Source organism: Ambystoma mexicanum, chromosome 4p (assembly GCF_040938575.1).
Source record: "Ambystoma mexicanum isolate Mex_15411 chromosome 4p, UKY_AmexF1_1, whole genome shotgun sequence".
In the NCBI taxonomy this organism is placed as follows: domain Eukaryota; kingdom Metazoa; phylum Chordata; class Amphibia; order Caudata; family Ambystomatidae; genus Ambystoma; species Ambystoma mexicanum.
The window spans coordinates 281,075,469-281,095,051 of NC_090927.1; the positions used below are offsets into that span (position 1 = coordinate 281,075,469).

At 47.5% G+C, this 19,583-nt stretch overlaps 1 protein-coding gene across 2 annotated transcripts in view; it reads right to left on the minus strand.

The window, feature by feature from the left end:
- LOC138453203 (adhesion G protein-coupled receptor F5-like) overlaps positions 1–19,583 on the minus strand; it is a 939,048-nt gene that overhangs the window by 218,189 nt on the left and 701,276 nt on the right. For both annotated transcript variants that reach the window (XM_069605830.1, XM_069605831.1), the window contains exon 15: positions 15,092–15,267. In XM_069605830.1, the coding sequence (XP_069461931.1) occupies positions 15,092–15,267 (176 nt within the window). The remainder of the gene's footprint in view (positions 1–15,091; positions 15,268–19,583) is intronic.

Consider the following 19,583-nt stretch of genomic DNA (forward strand, 5'->3'; position numbering starts at 1 on the left):
ATATTCTTACAGCAAAAGCTTTGTATAACATTTCATATAGAACATTTAAAAAGAATTTGTCAGCTTTATCCTTCTCTCCTTTCCACCTCTTAATCTCTCGTTCTATGTCTGTTATCATATTCAATCACTCACTTTTCTCCTATTTGTTTTGCACGATCTTAAAGATCTCCTTTCTTTCAGTCTCTTCTGGACTATCGTCACTGCTATAAGCAGGCGGTTCATATATTGGATTACTATACCCTGTCTTTGCCTTCAGTTCCTTCAACGGATACTAACCTACGTCTTCTGTACCTTCGCCATTCACTTCAGGCGAGGTAAGGGAAGCAGAAGGCTCAACACCTTCCTCCCTACACTGAGTAAGCATCCACTCCTCAGGCGGAGAATCTTCTCTCTCCTCTCGGTACATCTTCCAGAGCTCTAAAATAGCTAACCTCTTTTCCAATTATTTTCCCTGTGTACGCAGCGTGCAAGTATGTGGTCATGTGTTGCAATACCGCTTTTGACAGCGATCCCCCTTGCGCCACGGCATGAACATTTTATCTGCTGTGCCCTTTACCCACTATGCACTGTACTGTTTGAGTTTAGGCAAATGCTTTGGCAACATTTTACACAAGTGTGTTAGTGGAGTAATACCTCCCATTGTGACAAGGCTCACTTGAGTGTCAATACTTACCAGCTTTTACACAGATATGTTAATAAAAAGAAAAAATATGAGCGCGCTCCAACACTCGCCGCTCAATAACCGCAATAACTTTTAATCTCAACTTCAACTTTACGCAACTCATTATTGTCGCTCTTCGACACCTTCTTAAAGCAAACATATAGCCAGACGGACAGACTATTCGACTCTTTTACATTTACACCATAGTACTCCTTTTCTCCGTCTTGCCCCTAAAATACTCTGACTAGAGTTTAACTCATCTCCTAACATATTTATGCGCAGCATAGTTTACCACGACTGGGGTGTGAGACGAGTTCTTCTAAAACTCCTTGAGTTAGGAATTCAGGACCTTATCTCTTAAAACGCTCTTCGTTACACCTTAGAAAACTCTTTGTTTATGCTTTAAAATGCTCTTCGTTTACACTTATAATCAACCCTGTTACTTTTCTAACTACCCGTTGCTTCCACAGACCCATCCCCACAGTCTATTCACCATTCGCTCGTTCTGCACGAGGCCTTTGGTATCGGCTCCCCTCTCCAATCCACCACTTTCGCCTTCCATCCACGAAACGCATGTGGAAACCAGGAGGGATTTCGTTAAAGAAGGGCCCGTCCCACCTGTATCCATTTTTCTTCTATATCGGCCGCTCTCCACAGGAAACCCAGCAATCTTCCGGCTAGATGGAGAAGAGTGCTCGATCGTCCGAAACTCTGGAGTTTTACTTAATCGGTGAGTCTGGAACCATCAAACATGCTAGCACGTGAACCGTTGGGTACCTTTTAAATGAGGAAGCATGTCATTACATGGATGGGGTGCAGAATAACTCTCACACCAATAATCAGACCGACTCAGGAAGTTGGCAAACAAAAGCTGTTTTATTATCAATTGTCTAAAACAGGGACTACAACAGACATCAATGGACGTCTCACAGCATAATCTCAAAGCATTGCATGGAAAAAACATAATTATATAGCAACTACTCGTCACTCGTGACCTCATACTACGTGGCAAACTAAGAAAACCTACTTGGGATTATGATAGGTCTACAGGGAACATCTAGGTATACTTTCTGTAGGGGATTGGATTGTGATTGGACTCTATAGTCAGGTGGACAACTAATGCCCACCCCTTGTGCAAGTCATCCTCAATATTTGTTAGATACGCAACACACCATTGGCTCTCTATAGGGCTCTTCAATACATGGCCCTCTATAATTGGTTGGCACGCTTGTACCCTTCTGAAATAATCGATTTGCTATCAGCATGCAAGCTGGTACCCCAGATGCCTGTGGGTGGACTTGACAATGCCTCCCTACCCAATTCGCCCACCAGCCAACCATCCATCATCACTCAAGCAGTCTGTCATTTGAATTGTCTTTGAACTTGGCCTCGCAAAGTATCACTTGCTCCTGAGAATAGAAGGGAGTGCAAGTACATTCTTATCTTCAAATCTCAAAGCAGTTTGCCCATTTTCTAGTTCCATCCATCCCACTTGACAAGAAACCGTGTTTGAGCTCCTTCCTTCGCATTTAATGATATTAAATTAATAAAACCTGACACTCACCCAATAGTCTAGGCCTTGTACACACCCACGCAACATAATGCCACTGTGCATCTCACCATGTCACCAACTACGACAATCCACATACACAGCACTGCCACCAGAAATCCTACCCAACTTGCGCATGCCATAGAGCTATGCAGGAAAAAATTGCAACAGTTACCATAATGTTAAAATAAAACACTGTCTCCTGCACCCCTGTGCACTTTCATTCACATACTACGTCCATACCCACTTCCAATCACAAAGTATTGTGTCACTGCCAACCTGCCCACATACTGTTCGCAACATTGGCCCTACTCCAACCAATGTGCATACACCACACTATGCAAGCACCACCCTCTACCGGATGCAGAGTCACACATGCATTGCTGCGGTGGGTGTGCTCAAGCCGTAGGCTCTTGAGTGCATGCCCTATGGTCGACGGCCTCTGCCATGCACCCAATAGTCTAATCCTTCAACAGACCCACCGCAACTTCATGCACCCAAGCATGCAACCATGTGCCCAACTACCGCTATCCATCCGCAGAGCACAGCCACCCGCGCTCCCACCCAACCTATGTCACGTGCAATTCACTCCCCTTCTGAAAATCACCTGCCACCACTCACCACTGAAAAAGGTTGCTGCAAACAAGTAGCGGCAGAAGCTATCGGGCCGTTATGACAGCTGCCTCCAATCACCACACAAAGTAGTTGCCTGTTTAGTGAGCCGCGAATTGGCGCAATACTCACGAATACTGCAGACACTCCTCTGTTTTCTACCACCTATTTACATATGTCACATGAACCACTCTTTCCCTCCCTTCTTGCCGCCAACACATGGCATACAGTATATTTTGCAGACCCTTCCGCCAGCGCACTGTCCTCCAATACACCATGGCAGCGTTTGCCAAAAAATGTTGACGCAGAGCACGCTTCCCTCCTGCCAACCACCAGCTGCGTCCAAAGTTCTCCGACAGCATGCCGTACCGCAAGGCAATGACACTTCTGTCCGCAGAGCGAACAGGGAAATGGGTCCGCGCAGCGGACCCAGATATCACACATTTTTGGGACGTACATTTCAGTCCTTTGCAACAAAACCACTGGTCCGATTTCCAACAAACACACAAAAGCATGCTTTCTGACCCAAGCCCCCACTCCTGCCGCAAATTTGGTGCAAATCCGTCCAGCCGTTCGGCCTGTAGGTGTGCGCAAAGTTTGTCTCCATTCAGTTTATGGGGAAAAAAAAGGGTTTGGGACGCCCCATATAAGCTATTTGCCAATTTTACTGTCCAACTTCTCCACCACAGACCTTTTAGTGAGGGGGGGTCTGAAGACAAACCGCTAAATCACCTTGTGTTTATTTTAAACCAAAAGTGTGGGTGCAATCATAAATGCCATGTGCATTTGTACCAATCTATAAACCGTTCGCCTTTTAAGCGTGCAGGAAAATCGAAATTGCACAGCATTGCACATGTAAATGTCTTTAGTTCAATGACCAGTTTGATTATTCCTTGAAGCATAATCTGTAAGAAAAAGAAAAGTGTTCTAATTTGTGTGATTTATTTGTGTAACAAGAAGATAATTTTGAGCCACAAAGAAGGTGGCATATGTAGTTTATTGTGATTTCTATTACTTCTGATTTAATTAAATATAGATATATTTTCTGTACACCGGCCTGGTTCTTCGCTCATTGGTATCTCAGGGGGAGGGATTCAAGGGGTATTAGATGAAATTGAGATAGGACTGAATAAAAGAACTGACATTAACCACTTATTATGTGACACTTAGTTTGGGGAGGGAAGGAACTCCCTGTGTTGAGGGTGGCCTCTCAATAAACTGTTAGTGTGCAGCTTTCCTAGTGTGTCAATTTCCTCTCGTTATGATACATTTTCCTCTATTTTCTGCCTTAATTCTTGAGCAGACATCTTATTTTGCTCACGCAGTGTGAGTTGTGAGGTATTTTTATGTATTTGCAACATCTTTCTCTTGGAATAACTGAGCCCATTGCTTCTTAATGATTTGTATATTATTATATAGCTGATCAAATTCTGTCTGCTAGTCTTTACACATTTTGAATTTGCATCTTGACACTCTTTCAAACTCATTTTTAGATTCATCATTTTATCTAATTAGCCTTCAGCATAAATGGCTATGTTAGTTATGTTGGCTGTCAATTCATCATGTGTCTGTAGATATTGACTATGACTGTCATTATGATATACAAGCGAGTTTGGCATCTAGGCACTGTTTTGCTTCTTGCACTAATTCTGCAGAGGCTTCTGCTAACCTATTCTCTATCATTTGAAGGTAAAATAAGAAATATCGCAAAAAATGTATAAGTGTCAGCCTCTCTGGAGGTCAGGCATTTTTTTTGAAGGGCCTTGTTAGTGGGTCATGTGGGCCCCAAATATCTGAACCCACACTTTCAAGCAAATGTTTCATTTCTATATGCCAGGTCTCTGAATCTTGCTTTTGTCATTGACCGTGCAGAAAGTATCTAGTTAGTGCATGTTCAAGAGCCACGTCCAAACCTGCTCTGGCGGGCTGTGACTTAATGCCTGTATTGTTTCAAATCATAACAATCATCATATTAGATTTGCCAGCATTTCAATAACCTGAAACATACACTTTGAATCTTCTCTTTCAAAAATAAAATTTCAATTTACAATTCTAAATGCATTTTACAAACCCTGTCTGTATGCTATATGAGACAATATAAAAAGGACAATGGAATTACACGCACTACTACATTTTCACACACGTGTGCTCTTGTGCACATCTTGGTTTACTCAATGGACACCAGTCATGTCATCAACCTATCATCTCAGACTATGAGCCCCATTTATGTAGACATTTTTTTTTTTTAAACTTTGGTTTTATTAGCATTTTCTTATTATAACAAACTGGGCAAACACAGTGGTACATATAATGCAATTGACTGGCCCATTCAACCCTTAGTCCCACCCCCTCCCTCAACCCCCCCCTCCCCAACACTGCCCCCCCCTACTATTCTACTAGAACTTCAGTCTTGCAAGACGGTTCGTGCTCTCTTCCCATCTTGTGCTTAGAAGATGTGATGGGTGACCAATATTTTACAGGCTAAGTTATAGTTGCCGTTCCCCGGACCGTGGGTACTCAGTCCAGACTTCACTTGGCTCCTAACCCCCTTCCCCGCGCGTGGAGGAGTGTTTTGTGTCAGTGGACGTCCCATTCCCAGGACTGTTGTACTCCGTACCAATTGGCCAGGAATGAGCCCGAATCGTTGTTTACCATTGCTGTGAGTTTGTCCATTAAGAACATGTTCTTTACCTTCTGCTGCCATTCCTCCTTGGGAGTTTCCGGGCTCCTCCATCTCCGTGCCAGGGCCACCCTCCCCGCCCTCAACATTGTTTCCGTCATCCTTGTATATCTATGTATTTCCAAGACCTCCGGGGGGAGACCCAACAGCATCGACAACGGGTCCTGAGGGAGAGGTTCGTCTGACACCTCTGCAATCCAAGTTCGAACCATACCCCAAAAGTCCTGGACCTTTGGACAGACCCACCACATATGTTTCCTGGATCCCCTCTGGCCACATCCCTTTGGGCACACTGGTGATACGCCCGGGAACATTTTGGATAGTTTCACTGGGTCCCTATGCCACCCCTGCAGTATCTTGAAATTATGTTCCATGTGTGCAGTGAATAAATTACTGTGGAAGGCAATCTTAAAAATCCTGGACCAGGCGTCCTCCGAAATAACTCCCCCCGCCAATTCCTCCCAGTATAAGCACAAACTTCGTCTCCCGGGGAGGTTAATGGTGTTCAAAATTTTGCACATGCTCGACACCGCACCCTTTCTCGAGGTCATCATGTCCAGGAAATTTTCAAAGGGGGTCAACTACCTCCTCAAATTCTGGCCCCACGCTTGGTCACACAGTATGCCCTTGAGACGAAGGTACTCAAAGATGGTAAGGGACCCATGGCCAAATGCATCTTTCAGGTCATCGTAAGCTAGGAATTCTCCCTCCCTGAACATCTGCCCTGCCCATTCCATCCCCAAATCTGACCAGGTCTGTGAGTTCCGGAACCCTCTATTTCCCAGGTTGAGGAGGAGACTCCAAAGGGAGGACATCGGGGAAGGCCATGAAGTGAGATGGGCTGTCTGTGGGCCCTCCTTCCAAATTTCCCAGAGGACTCCCGGGGTCGGATGGGCTCTTAACTTTCTCGGGATAGTTTTGCGCGGGGCCCATAGAAGATCCCTAACCTTCAAGGGGTGGGTGTCCATGTCCTCTAGGTATGACTAGTACGTCCTCATCCCTTCTTTCACGTGTTCTAAGAGGACCCTCAATTGGGCTGCTCGGAAGTAAAGGCGAAAGTCAGGAAGCCCGAACCACCCCATCTCCCTCGGCAGTGTCAGAGTTGACCTCCCCGTCCTCGGGGTTTTCCCCTGCCAAATGAATTCTTGGACTGCGTTCTGTAAATCCCTAAAGGTCTGCTCTGGGACGATGGTGGGGAGCGCTGTGAACAGGTATAGAAGCCTTGGTAAGACATTCATCTTGACCGCTGCCATCCGGCCATACCATGACAGGATCATTTTGCCCCATCTCTGCAGGTCCAATGTGATCCCTGCCATTATGGGGTCATAGTTGGTGGTGGCTAGTTTAGACAGGTCCCTGGTAAGAAGGACGCCCAGGTATCGTATGGAAGCCTTACCCACTGCAACCCCTTCCAGCCTATCCAGCGGGTCTAACTCAGGGTCTCGTTCTCTCATTGGGAGCAGGACTGATTTCGTAGCATTGATTTTTAGCCCAGAGAAGCAGCCAAAGGTGGCCATCAGGGACAAGAGGGGGGGGGGGGAGCGAGGAGGCGGGACTCACCATATAGGCCAGAATGTCATCTGCAAATAGGGACAATTTGAATTCCATTTCCCCTCTACTAATTCCCCTGATGCCTGGATGTGCTCTGATCGCTATGGCCAATGGTTCCATCGTGAGAACGTATATCAAAGGGGAGAGGGGGCAACCCTGCCTGGTTCCCCGCGAGAGAGGGAAGGACCCGGACAACGTCCCGTTCACTTGAACCCTTGCCATGGGAGCTCTATAGAGTGCAGATACCCAGCTCCTGATGTGGGGCCTGAAACCCATTTTTCGGAGGAGGAGTTCCATGTATCTCCACTCCACCCTATCGAATGCTTTTTCGGAGTCTAGGGAGAGGACACCAAGCGTCCAACTCTGATTCCTGTGCATAGTGGAACAGGTCTATCGTTTTGCAGATATTGTCCGACCCCTGCCTCACCCTTATAAAGCCTACCTGATCCCCGTGGACCAGCCTCGGCATTATCCCCTCCATCCGCTTTCCCACCACTTTAGCCAAGATCTTCACGTCCGTGTTAAGTAACGAAATCGGCCGGTACGAGGAGCACACCTCGGGGTCCTTCCCTTCCTTGGGCAGTACTGCTATGATGGCCCCCATCATGGAGTCGGGGAGAATGCCCCCCTCTAGTACAGAGTTGAAAACCCTCGCCAGGTGTGGAGCCAGGGCGGAGCAGAACCTCTTGTAAAAGTACACCGTGAAACCATCTTCCCCCGGGTCCCCACTTTCATCCCACTGATTACCTTGTCTATTTCCTCCTCGTTAACCGGACCCTCCAACCCCTCAGACATCTCTCTCGTTAAGGCAGGGACTTGAATGGACCCCAGGAAGTCTTCTATTAGAGAGTCTCCCTCATATTCTGAAGTGTACAGAGTTTCATAGTAATGGCGGAAGGCCTCCCCTATGTGGGGAGAGTCATACCCTAATGTCCTCTGAGCGTCTTTCACCGCCTTCACCATTCTATTACGTTGGACCTCCCTCAGCTTCCAGGCTAGAATGCTGTCTGCCTTATCGCCCTTATCGTAATATTTTTGTTTCACCATCTGGAGGCTCCTCTCCGTTTTATGCAGGAGGAGGTCCTTCAATTGGAGTCTGTAGTCCTCCAGGGCGGCGACTTGGTCGCGCTCAAGGGGCCTTTCCGGGGAGCCACATGGCTGGAGTTGGGCTATCTTGTCCCGTAGAATCTTTTCCCGGGCCTCCCTTTCCCTTTTCTTCTGGGATCCCATTTTGTTAAGAGCTCCTCGTAGAGTCGCCTTGAAGGCGTCCCACAATATATGTATGCTAACCTCCCCATTATCGTTCAGCTCAAAGAACTCCGTTATGGCGTCTAGCACTTCCTGCGCGAGGACCTCTTCTTTCAGCAAGGCGTCATTACATTCCCAGCGTCCTTTGCGCTCCGAGTGCCAACCCTCTGCAATTGTGATCCGGGCCATATTGTGGTGCCTCCAGGGGACCGAGTCAACTCTATAGCCCGAGATGTATGGGCGAAGTGTCTCGTCCACCAGGATATAATCAATTCTGGAGAATGAGGTGTGTATGGCCGAGTAATATGTGTATGAGGGGACGTCAGACCTAGGGGACAGGATAGTGTCCACCAGACCCAGCTCTGCGTTGACACTCTGGAAGTTGCGCGCCATGGCCTCATCCGCAGGCCTAATGGTTGGAGGACCCATGCGCTTTCTATCTGAGGACGGGTCTAAGACCATGTTGAAGTCTCCCCCCACCACTACCTTGCCGCGCACAAAGAGTTTAAGCCTGTCTCTTACTTCCTCCCAGAACTGGGCCTGGCCCTCATTTGGACCGTATACGACTGCCAGAGTTAAGGGGGCGCCTTGTAGTGAACCTCTTACCAGTAGATAGCGACCCTCGGGGTCCCTCAGTGATGCCTCCTGTTCAAAGCCTACGTCTCTCACTAACAAGATGGCCACTCCCCTCTTCTTAGATCTGTGCGATGCACAGAGCATTTTGCCTATTCCTACTCCCCTCATCTTGGGTTCCTTCCCTCACGCCCAGTGTGTCTCCTGTAGGAAGAGCAGGTCTAGTTTAGCCCTTCGGAACTCTCTACATACTAGAGATCTTTTTGTGGGGGTGTTCAGGCCTCGCACATTCAAGGTACCCACCCCTAGGGCCGGCAAACCTTCAGCCATGGTCTATGCAACTCTCCCGTCTGGTCACCCACATCCTATCAAATCCCCCATCTTGCTTCTTTAGTCTCGCATCTTGATGAATTGGATATCCCCTCCCGCCCTCCAGAAGGGCCCTAAAACTGACCCCCAACTTCTCCCCCACCCGAACCCTGAAAAAACAACCCCTGCCAACTTGAGGATACCCCCCCCCCCTACCCGGCGTCCAGCCAGTTAGTTCCGCCATTGCTGGCTTTTGGCCGGACCACCAGCCTGTCCCCCTTGGCCAGGCACGCGGTTCAATGCTCGTCTCCTTGAGCCCCCTCTTTCCCCCCCAGGCATTGTCTCGTCAATCGCTCACACTATACTTGCTGTTCAGAGTGGGACTGTTTTCGCTGGGATATCCCGAACTTCCAATCCTGCACCGCAGCTAATCGGGATTCCCACGCCGTCAGCCCTCCAAGTCCCTATGTTCTCTTTCCTGCGCGGGCGGTGGAGTGATCAGTTTTTTGTATTTCCGCGAAGCGGTTCTCCGTCTCCTGGAGCCCGACTGGTCTGGGCCGCCACTTTCTATTGCTTCAGGGCCGATTGGGGCTCTTCGGGGGTTGGAGTCCGCCGCGTAGTCCTGTATGGCCCCTCTTATATCCTCCTCAGTAGTCAGCATTGTCCGTTGGCCCATATATTCGAAAGACCAGGAGAAAGGATACCCCCCACCTATAGCGCACCCCCTTCTCTTTGAGTAGCTGCGTTAAGGGGCGGCACATTCAGCGCTTTGCCAGGGTGTAGGCGGAGAGGTCCTGGAAAATGGAGACCTGAGCGTTGTTGTAAGTTATTACCCCCGCTTTCTTCGCTTCATCCAAGACCTTGGTTTTTTCCGTATAATAGTGGAACCGGGAAAGGACAGACTGGGGGTTCCCCGCCTTACCTCCTGCTCTATGCACCCAGTCGAACGTTGGTTCTGTGGTCATCTCCTCTGCAAACAGGAGTGTAATAATGTCTCTCACAACTCGAGTTAAGTCCCTCTCTGTTTCCCCTTCCGTCTCTGGTATCCCCGAAAAATCTCAGATTGTTCCTCCTTTTCCTGTGTTCATAGTCATCCATCTGCCTTGCTCTTTCCTCGTCTCCTTTCTCCAGGGCCGCGAGCCTCATGTCTGTGTGAACTTCGTGGGCTACCGACGAGGACTGGTTGGTTTCCACTTGCAGGAGCCTGTCCTCCACTTTGTCCACTCTCTGATCCATTTTTTCGAACTTCTGAGCAATGTCTGAGCGCATTTCCCTAATTTCCTGTAAAATGGAGGTGAAGCCCTTTTCCATTGCTATTGTGGAGTCCGTCGTGGTGCCCGAGTGAGCCATGCCGCCGGAGCCTGTGGAGCTGTTGTTGGGACTTTCCGTATCTCTGTACCGGAATGTCTGTAGGGTCTCCTGCCAGCTCATACACCCCTCTGCCGTGCCCCCTGCGGGGTCTGCCACTGGTCAGAGTCTTTGGGGGGTTTCCCTGAGATGGTCCTCAGGCGGGCACACGCCCCTCCCGCTCTGGGCGGGGGCCTCGCACCTGGGGCTCTCCTCGTCTCAGTGCAGCCTTGTAGGGCGGGGGGGCCACCGGTGCCGTTCCTACACCTCTGTCTGTTTTCACTGTTCTCCGCCGGAGGGGGCGACAGGCAGGCACACGCCCCGGGGGAGGCCCCCGGGGGCCTCCACCTGTTTGGGCCGAGGTGGGTGGTCGTCCTCTCCTTATCCAGGGCCCCTGGGCGCACGGGATCTCCGGGGGGGGGCATAGTCCTCAGCGTGTAGACTCAAGGTTCTTGCGCTTTGGTTGGGGCCTCGCTGGGCCTATACTGCTGGGGAAGAGTCTACTGTGGGGGGGGTGGGTGGTTGGGCGTGCTGTGGTTGCGCTGGCTGGCGGGTGCTCAAAGTATTTCCTGTGTGTGGCCCCGGGTGCCAGATCTGGGGGCTGCCCGCCCGTGCCACCCACCAGGTCCGCCCCGCTGGGAGGGTGCTCTGACCCCGGAGGCGAGGAGAAGGCGGTGCAGGCCCAGAGTGCCTCACCTCCGCGGGCCGTTCCACTCGCCATCCGCCGAAGTCCGTTGGGGGTGGGCCTCCTTCTCACTGTGGCTGTGACTGCCTCCTGTGGCCTGCTGCGGGCCACTCCTTTTCCCGGGCTCCGCAGCCCGACGAGAGGACAGGTTCTCCAGCGGGGCTCCCCAGGACCCGGATGCCGGATCTGGGGGCTGCCCGCCCGCGCCTCCCGCCAGGAGAGTGTTACGTCCCCGCTGGCGAGGAGGGGGCAACGCAGCTCAGATCCTTGCTCGGGGGCCCCAATCTGGTGGGCGACTGCTGGGGAGGGCAGACACCGGCGGGGGAGTGCCTCACCTCTGCGGGCTGCTTCCACTCGCTTTCCGCCGGAATCTGTCGGGGGTGGGCCCGGCCGGTGGGCCTCCCTCTCGTTGCGGCCCCGTCCAGCTCCTGTGGGCTGCTGCGGACTGGATCCACCCGCAGGCCCTCCTGCCTCGGCGTGCCTCTCCTTTCCCAGAGGCTCCGCAGCCCGATGCAAGGGCCGGCTCTCCGGCAGGCCGTTCCTGTTCCCCGTGCACTTGGGCGCACTCTCCCTCTCGGTCGCCGCCCCGTCGTGACCCGTTCTCCTGTCTCCCGGGGGCCTCAAGCTTCGCTCTTTCGAGCAGGGGTGTCTCAGGGGGGTCACCGGTGTAAGGCTGCCCAGCGAGTCCGCCTGGGGAGACTGGGGGGGGCTCAATCCCCTTGAAAGGCCCAGACTCGGCAGGAGCTCGGCACCTAGGCTGCCATCACCTATGCGCCCCCTGGTGGCCTCCTATGTAGACATTTTTAATGGATTTATTTATTGATTCCGCTAGGGCGGCACAATTGGCTTAATATTCCCAAAGAACAATTCTACTCAACAATTCTGGACAACAAAGACAGTGATACACAAGGGGCTTGTGACAAATCCAGGGAATTTATGACTAGGGAGGTTGGCCCGCTGAGCTACACACCCACTAGGGGACAGGGCAAGCAGGATTCAACTTGAGGGTGACTCCCCCTTAGACCAAAGGCCGACCCCTAGCAGAGATATGTACCACCCTCCCTTATCTAACAAATGTCTACATTGTTTATTTGGGGATTGCCTCAAATTATCATGAGAATGTTGTTCCAACCTGAATTTCGGGCCCCAGGGGGTCATCCTCAGAAAGCAAATGGATTGCTTCAGTTCCTTTCAGAGACAGATATAAAAGTAGTTTATCACTGACAATAGGACTGGAGTGCAACTTAACAGCCCACGAAGCCAAGATGCATATGAAGGCCCATCCCCCTTTGAGGCTGAGTCAGGGAGACATCCCACACAGACTCTGTGGAGCATTAAACAGTGAAGAAGCCTGCAGAGCACTGCTCCCTTCTGTCATGGCAAGAGCTAGAGAAGCTCGGCACCATCATATGATGAATAATGCGACTGCTTGAAATGTGGTTGGCCAGCACCCACAGTACCTGCCGGGAATAACAGAAGGAAGTGCACTGCCACGGATGGACCTTGCGAAGCAGGAACCATGCTGCCGCTTCCCCTGAGGAATGCCCCATCATGAGACAGTTACGTGGTATGCCAGGGGAACTGAGAGCAGAGAGGATTGGCCAAGAAATACTCCAAGTCAGAGAAAGAAACTGGAAGGCCCAGGAGGGGCCACGCCACCACACCAGCTGCTGACAGGGAGGAAGCTGCATACTGTAAGCCAGGATAAGGAAAGTCCAGCAAGGGCTGAGCTGCCATACTGCCCGGGTGGGTGCAAAAGTTCAAATACCCCAAGCCGGGGTGAGATAAGGAAGGTCTAAGAGGGGACAAGCCACCATACTGCCCTTGATGGGGCAATAGGCCAATAGGCCACATTCCCCAAACCGGGGTGAGAGAAGGGAATGCCCAGGAGGTGCAGATCTGCTATATCGCCCGAGACAGGAGGGGAAATCAGATACCCCAAGACGAGGTGAGAGAAAGATAGGCCTAAGAGGGGTTGAACCAACATACAGCCTGAGAAGGTGCAAGAACTGAATTACCCCATGCATGGTTGGGAAAATAAAGACAATAGCAGGGGCTGATAGCCTGAAGAGCCCAAGAGAGGTTAAGAGAAAAAATAGCCCAAGCAGGCATGACAGACCGGAGACCCCACAGGGATAGAGAACCAGAGACTCCAGGGAGGAGTTGAAACCAAAGAGGTTCCGATTCAGGCTAGGAGAGGCCTGACTAACTAAGGACATTTGAAGAACTTTTGTTGAAACACAAAGCAAATCAGAGGGCCAAAGTCCTAGAGGCATGTATTTCTCTGTATGCCACGGGCATGAGTCGTTTGAGAACTGATCAATGCTGGAACTGTTAAAAGGGCAAAGGCCCTCGAATTGCGACCTAACATTCAGTTGGGACAATACAGGGTGGGTGAGAAGCCAGCCAGTAGGGAGAGAAGCCCTTAAACATGTTGTTTATCATTCTGTATCTTTATAGTCATAGGTTAGGATCAGGCTAGATAGGTTTCTGAAGAGAGGACAGCTTTACTTTGTACAACCTCCTGACATGCACGCTTTTGGACTCTTTCCTTTTCTGTAGAATAGGGACTAGATTGATAGGGATTTAGAGCATGGTTTTTACACTGAAGTACATGTTTTTCTTCATCGCACCATGAGTTTCCTGTCTCCTGATTCTGATTTACCCCAGGCTGCCTGGAAAACAGTCTCCAATTCACAGCTCCTTAGCCATCTCCAGTTGTATCCAGAAATGTTCTTCAATATTCTCTCACAATATGAATAATGATCTTCCTCAATTATGTGTGCATGCTATATCTTTGACTCCTCCCCATATCTTGTGACAGAGGTGTGGCCTCCACCAGTCCCATCTATATGGGAGGGAATTTCCCTCGTCACATTTTGTTTACTTACAATACGTTTTGAGTAACATGTTCTAGTTTCGTAAAATATACATCAGTATAATTTACACATCAGGATTAAGAATTTAAAACATGGAATGTCGCTGTGCTCTAAATATTTCCAGAGGTACTTTATTCATCCCATTTCTCTTCGCTTTTTCCATTATGCCTCGGGTAAATTGTGTATGGGGTAAAATACATATTTTCTATCTACAATCAATAATCAGTCTAACATTGAACAGATATGCCATCACAGAGAAATCAAAAGGATTAAAGTTTTGGCTTTAAAATTCAACATGTATCTGATTTAGTTTGTAAATGAAGCGATGGCAAAGGCAGTACATGGGAAATGGGCTCTTTTCCATTTTACTGACTCCTACCATTGAGACCGAGTGCTGCCAGGGAAAAGTTAGTGAAAATAAGAACAAAGAGAAATTGGGAAAAGCACAACACAGGAAGAAAAAAAGAGTTAAAAGGGAATAAACGAGGAATATGGTGGGAATTTAGGGGACCATCCCTTTACCAACCTAAATTAAATTCATTACAATTGTTGAAAAGGGCTCATTTTGAAATGTTTGTCAGAATGGTAATTCATTAGTCTGACATACAGCCAGGGTGCAGATAGAAGGATCATTTGTTCTCTGCCATTGTTACCTGTTACAGTTGATTTGTCATGAAGGAAACATATACCACCAGGAAATTACAGCAATTATCTTATATTTCAATTGTGCCCGTCATAAACATGGCCATTGAATTCCTTCCTGACATGGCATGTTAATGCAGCAACTCCCCTAACATATTTTGTGAATAATCAAAAACATAGAAACCCCAACATTAAAACTATACAAATATGAAATTTAAAAGTGAAGTTTAAAAGAATAAGCGTTTAAAAGTATACATAATTTAAAAATAATTTAGTATACTTAATTTAGTATACATAAATTAAACATATTTCATGGTGCTCATTTTTTGAAATAACTATTTACACCCATCCTTACCTGACTTTCAGCTACAAGTTGACCTAGACTTTGAGATATACAGGAATTAGTTTGCTTCTCCCAGCCAGTATTGAGGCAGATGTATGTGATTGAACCTGTGAAACCACTTGGACACATCCCCATGAATGTATTTCCCGAACTCCCCTGCATAAGTCCATGCTTACAGGAAGAATTTCCTGGGGTTTAGAAGGGAAAGAAAACACACAAATCATTGGAAACCTATTGCCAGACCATCTCAGAGATGACATCTATTGTTCAATAGCCTAAACATTAGATTCAACTTTAGTCAAACACCAGTTCATAATGTTGCATAATATTGTTAAAATTATAAAACATTGATGCAATTGCATGTAAAAACAAAAATGGCATAAATGAAACAACCAGTGGCGAGATATTAACGTGTGCAGTGCAGGCGCGCTGTGTTTTAAGACCATTAGGAGGGCACAGGCCTGCATATGCTGGGCGCATGTATGGTCTTTTTCTCTTATTGTCCGGCCTTTTTTCAAGCAAGGTTGTAAAGTTACAAGGGAAAGAAATGGCAGCAGGATAAAATATGTCTTATTATGGGAGTTTACAGGAAAGCTTACAAGCGGAAGAAAAGAACAGAGGGGAAAAATAACAACAGAAGGAATGATGAAAGTATCCGTGATATAGGCACAACTAAAAGTCAACAGCTACTATGCATGACAGAGAAGTGTGATGTAGCCTATGCTAACATAAAATCTGTATCATCTGCAGTTTGATGTTTCTTTAGAGTGACATGACACCATAGGGAAGGAAGCAGTAAAGCCAAAGCATAGGAGAGCTCCCCAATGCCTGAGGATGTGACCAGTATCTCCAACTCCAGATTTTAGATTGCTAACGTCAGATTAATTTACACATCTACCATACAATCCAATTGCATATCCCTGAACATTGATTCAATGTTTTTCCCTGTGGGGAAATCGAATATCTTAACAGTAATTCTAATACACGTGATTCCCCAGTGCATGATGCACTCCTGCATCACTTGTTAATTTTACATCCTGCCCGACAGTATCAATGATCCTTCAATACGTTATGTTAATATGTTATGTTACAAAGCTTTTATACTCTGGCCATCACTTCCGTAGTGGTTTTACAGCACTGTGCTTGGACCAGATAGTGGCTTATTGGACCCCCCCATAGTCTGTATGCAGACTGTTGTCTGTAGGGGAAAAGAAGGAGACAAACAGTTGGGATAGATGCTGTATCATATGATCAAAATTGCTACTTTGGTTATCGGGTATACTTTGCATGATCTTCTCAGAGTTTACTAGAGAGAGAAAATACCTTTGTGGAAGTATTGACCAGACATTTTGGCTATAAAGGTTTCTCTGATAAAAACTTCTTAAAGTGTTAATACCTCTTAGTAATTAATATCTGCGATCCCTGGAAGAAATCATTTATTCTGGGAGAACGGATCTTGAAGTGCAAACAAACAGACGCCAAATAAATCCACTGCCTTACCCTGAGGCATTGTGGTGCAAGCTTAAGAAATACTCACATAAGACAAGGAGGGTGTAATCAGTAAAAAAGAAACTCAATACAATTAGACCAAGCAAATAGAACATGTAATCATCTAAATTGGACAACAATGTAACCAGCATGGTCACACCCTTGCTTAGATTCAAGGTGCCAGTTCAGCCTGGACGGACAAATTATTCTCTGACTAAGGGCCTCATTACACGGATGGCGGTAAGGGTTTACCGGTACCGGTATTTTACCGGTACCGGTAAACCCTTACCGCCTTACTACGAGGTCCCTTTGCGGGTTGGGGAATTTAACGCCTGCTTTTTGCAGGCGCTAAAAACCAACCTGCAAAGGGACCAGGGAGCTAATTACGGTACCGCAATTTGCGGTGCCGTAATTAGCACCTTCCCCATTCCCATTATGCCCTATGGGGCAAAAATGGGAATGGGGAAGGGCAATGGGGGAAGGGGGAATTACTGCCCCACCAACCTTGAAATAGGGCGGTAATTCCCCTTTCCACCAAGGCGGTGCCGGTATTTTACCAGCATGGACCAAGGTGCTAATAGCTAATAGCACCTTGGTCCACCGCCATCCGTGTAATGAGGCCCTAAGTCTATTAAATGAAGAAACATCTTCATAAGTGGTCAAATCATTCACAGGGCTATACCTGATGAGAGCTCCACAAAGATGCATGCACTTTTCAAGATTTGCCAAGGCAAATAATAAATAAATGGTGATGAAAGGACCCATCAGATTTCATTTCTCATGGACTTCTAGGAAAAAGTAAAAAATAGCAATATCACAACACATAGAAGTGAGCGGAACCTCATGAGTGTGATGGCCTTGCTAGGGCACCACAACATTGGATACCCTTTCAGGTACCACCTGCTCTACCACTCCTGGAAGTTCCATAAAAGCACAGACTGGTCCAAGATACGAGCTGTGCCTACCAAGTTACCTTACTTTTCAATAGACTGAGTCGCTTCTGCTAGTTCTCTGGATGGTTCTATTTCAAAGTGTTTTTTGAGGTTTTAGGCTGACCACTTTCTGGGTAACATTAGTCACGCCGTACACCTATATCTCTTGGATCTAATATTATCAAGAAACTCTTAGATCTCTGAGTATCCAGAAACTCTTACAGTCACCAGAGGTGGGTGTTGAAAAAGTTTTCCACAGAAAGGCAGGCAGGTCTCAGATTGGTCTATCCCACAGTTTCAAGGGATAAGTGGGAAGTTGGCTCGACCAACTATGGTAACCAGTCCGGTGGCAAATTAGGGAGAAAGTTATTTTTCAGTGTCAGGCTTTTCCTGGTAAGGGTCCTTCCAATGCAGGGGAGCGATCCTGCAGGATCAGCTGATCATGGCAATGTCTTGCTTGCTGATCAGAAAACAGTAACAAGTGAGTGATCCATTGGCAAGCCGTTACAAAAATATATCTTAATCTAGGGGTAAGGACGGCCACCCACATTTTGTCACACTGTGAAAGCACTTCTTCTTCTGAAGATCAACATAAATATGCCAAGCCCTTTCCCATGGTTTACCCAGAGCAAAGAAATTAGACCATATAAAGACTGTTTGCTTACTGCCTATCTTTTGTAGACAATCATGTGTGATTCCCTGTCCCTATGTGTGACCCTTTATCATCTTACCCTACTGGGTGTACATATCTCAAACACTGCTAGGTAGGTGGGTTTTCTATGCTATTTAATTTGTATCATATTTAAAACCATTTATAAAACTTCAACCTTGTTCATAAGTGCAGTGAATAACATACATTTGGGAGAAAGTACAACTCAAAAAACAAAAGTATACATAAATACGTTATTACACATTTTGGAAAATAATAAGGAAATAGTCCAGAAGATAAGCCATGTGTGAGAATGTGACATCAACAGAACACATGTGACACAGAACATGTAGCTCAACAACTTTATTAAACAACAGACTGGGTTAGGTGAACACCTGTAAGGGTAGGTGATATTTTCAGAAACAAAGTAGGATGGACTACATGCCTTGGGTAAGCAAATAGTAATCAGAATGGGACAAAACAAAAAGGTGAGGGTTTTATTATTTCTCCTGGTCACAAAGGGACAAAGGTTCCAGCTCTAATGCCAATGCCATTCCTAGTCTGTACTTTGACCTCCACTTCTTATAGAGATGTGAAGGGGCATACTCTTAGCGTTTTGTTCCACTATAACTCAAAAGAGGACAACTTTTCCAAAGGTGAGGATGGAGAACTAACAAAAGGTTCAGGGGCCTACTCAAAAGAACATGGAGTCCTTTTCAGGTTTCCCTACTATAAGGTACACAGTCTAAGGGATGTATCACTTACTCCCTTTCCTTGATACAATCACAGCCTCAGGGCTGTAGCTGCCAGAACACTTCCTGGTTTCTCTTGGGTTTGTTTGGTGTCCCGAAATGCTCTCTCAGGGTTGTGGGTTACCTTCCTCAGTTCCTTTTCTGCACAAATCTCTACCAGCATGTATATCTTTACTCCCCTTTGCCTTAGGGGATAGATTATCTCGACAGCAAGTATGTTTCCCTCTTGCCAGTTTTCTTTTATCCAGATGAAGTTACTATCACTCACCAGCACAGTGTTAATAACCTGGGCCCAAATATCAGCCTCTGTTGCTCTTAGTCGTATCTCTTGGTTTCCGGCTCTTAACAGGATCTGAGATATAGCCCTCATTGGCACCCTGCAAAGGAGAACCAGCCAATGAGGAGGCTCAGAATGTGGGCTGTACTGCATGGTACAAGCTGGCATTCTGAGCTGCCTCTTCCCTGCTCCCACTCACACCTCATCTCTTAGCACCTGCGTAGTTTTCTGCGCAGGTGCAAAGATTCTCTTTTATAATAAAAATAAAAAAACTTACCTTTGAAGCACCGCCTAGCGCCACGCTGTGCTGTCATCCAAGAAGCCCATTTTCAATGCTGATAACGTCCAATGTTATCAAAACTGAAAAAGGACTTCCTGCCCTCCAGCAGTGAGCAGCGTTTCAAAG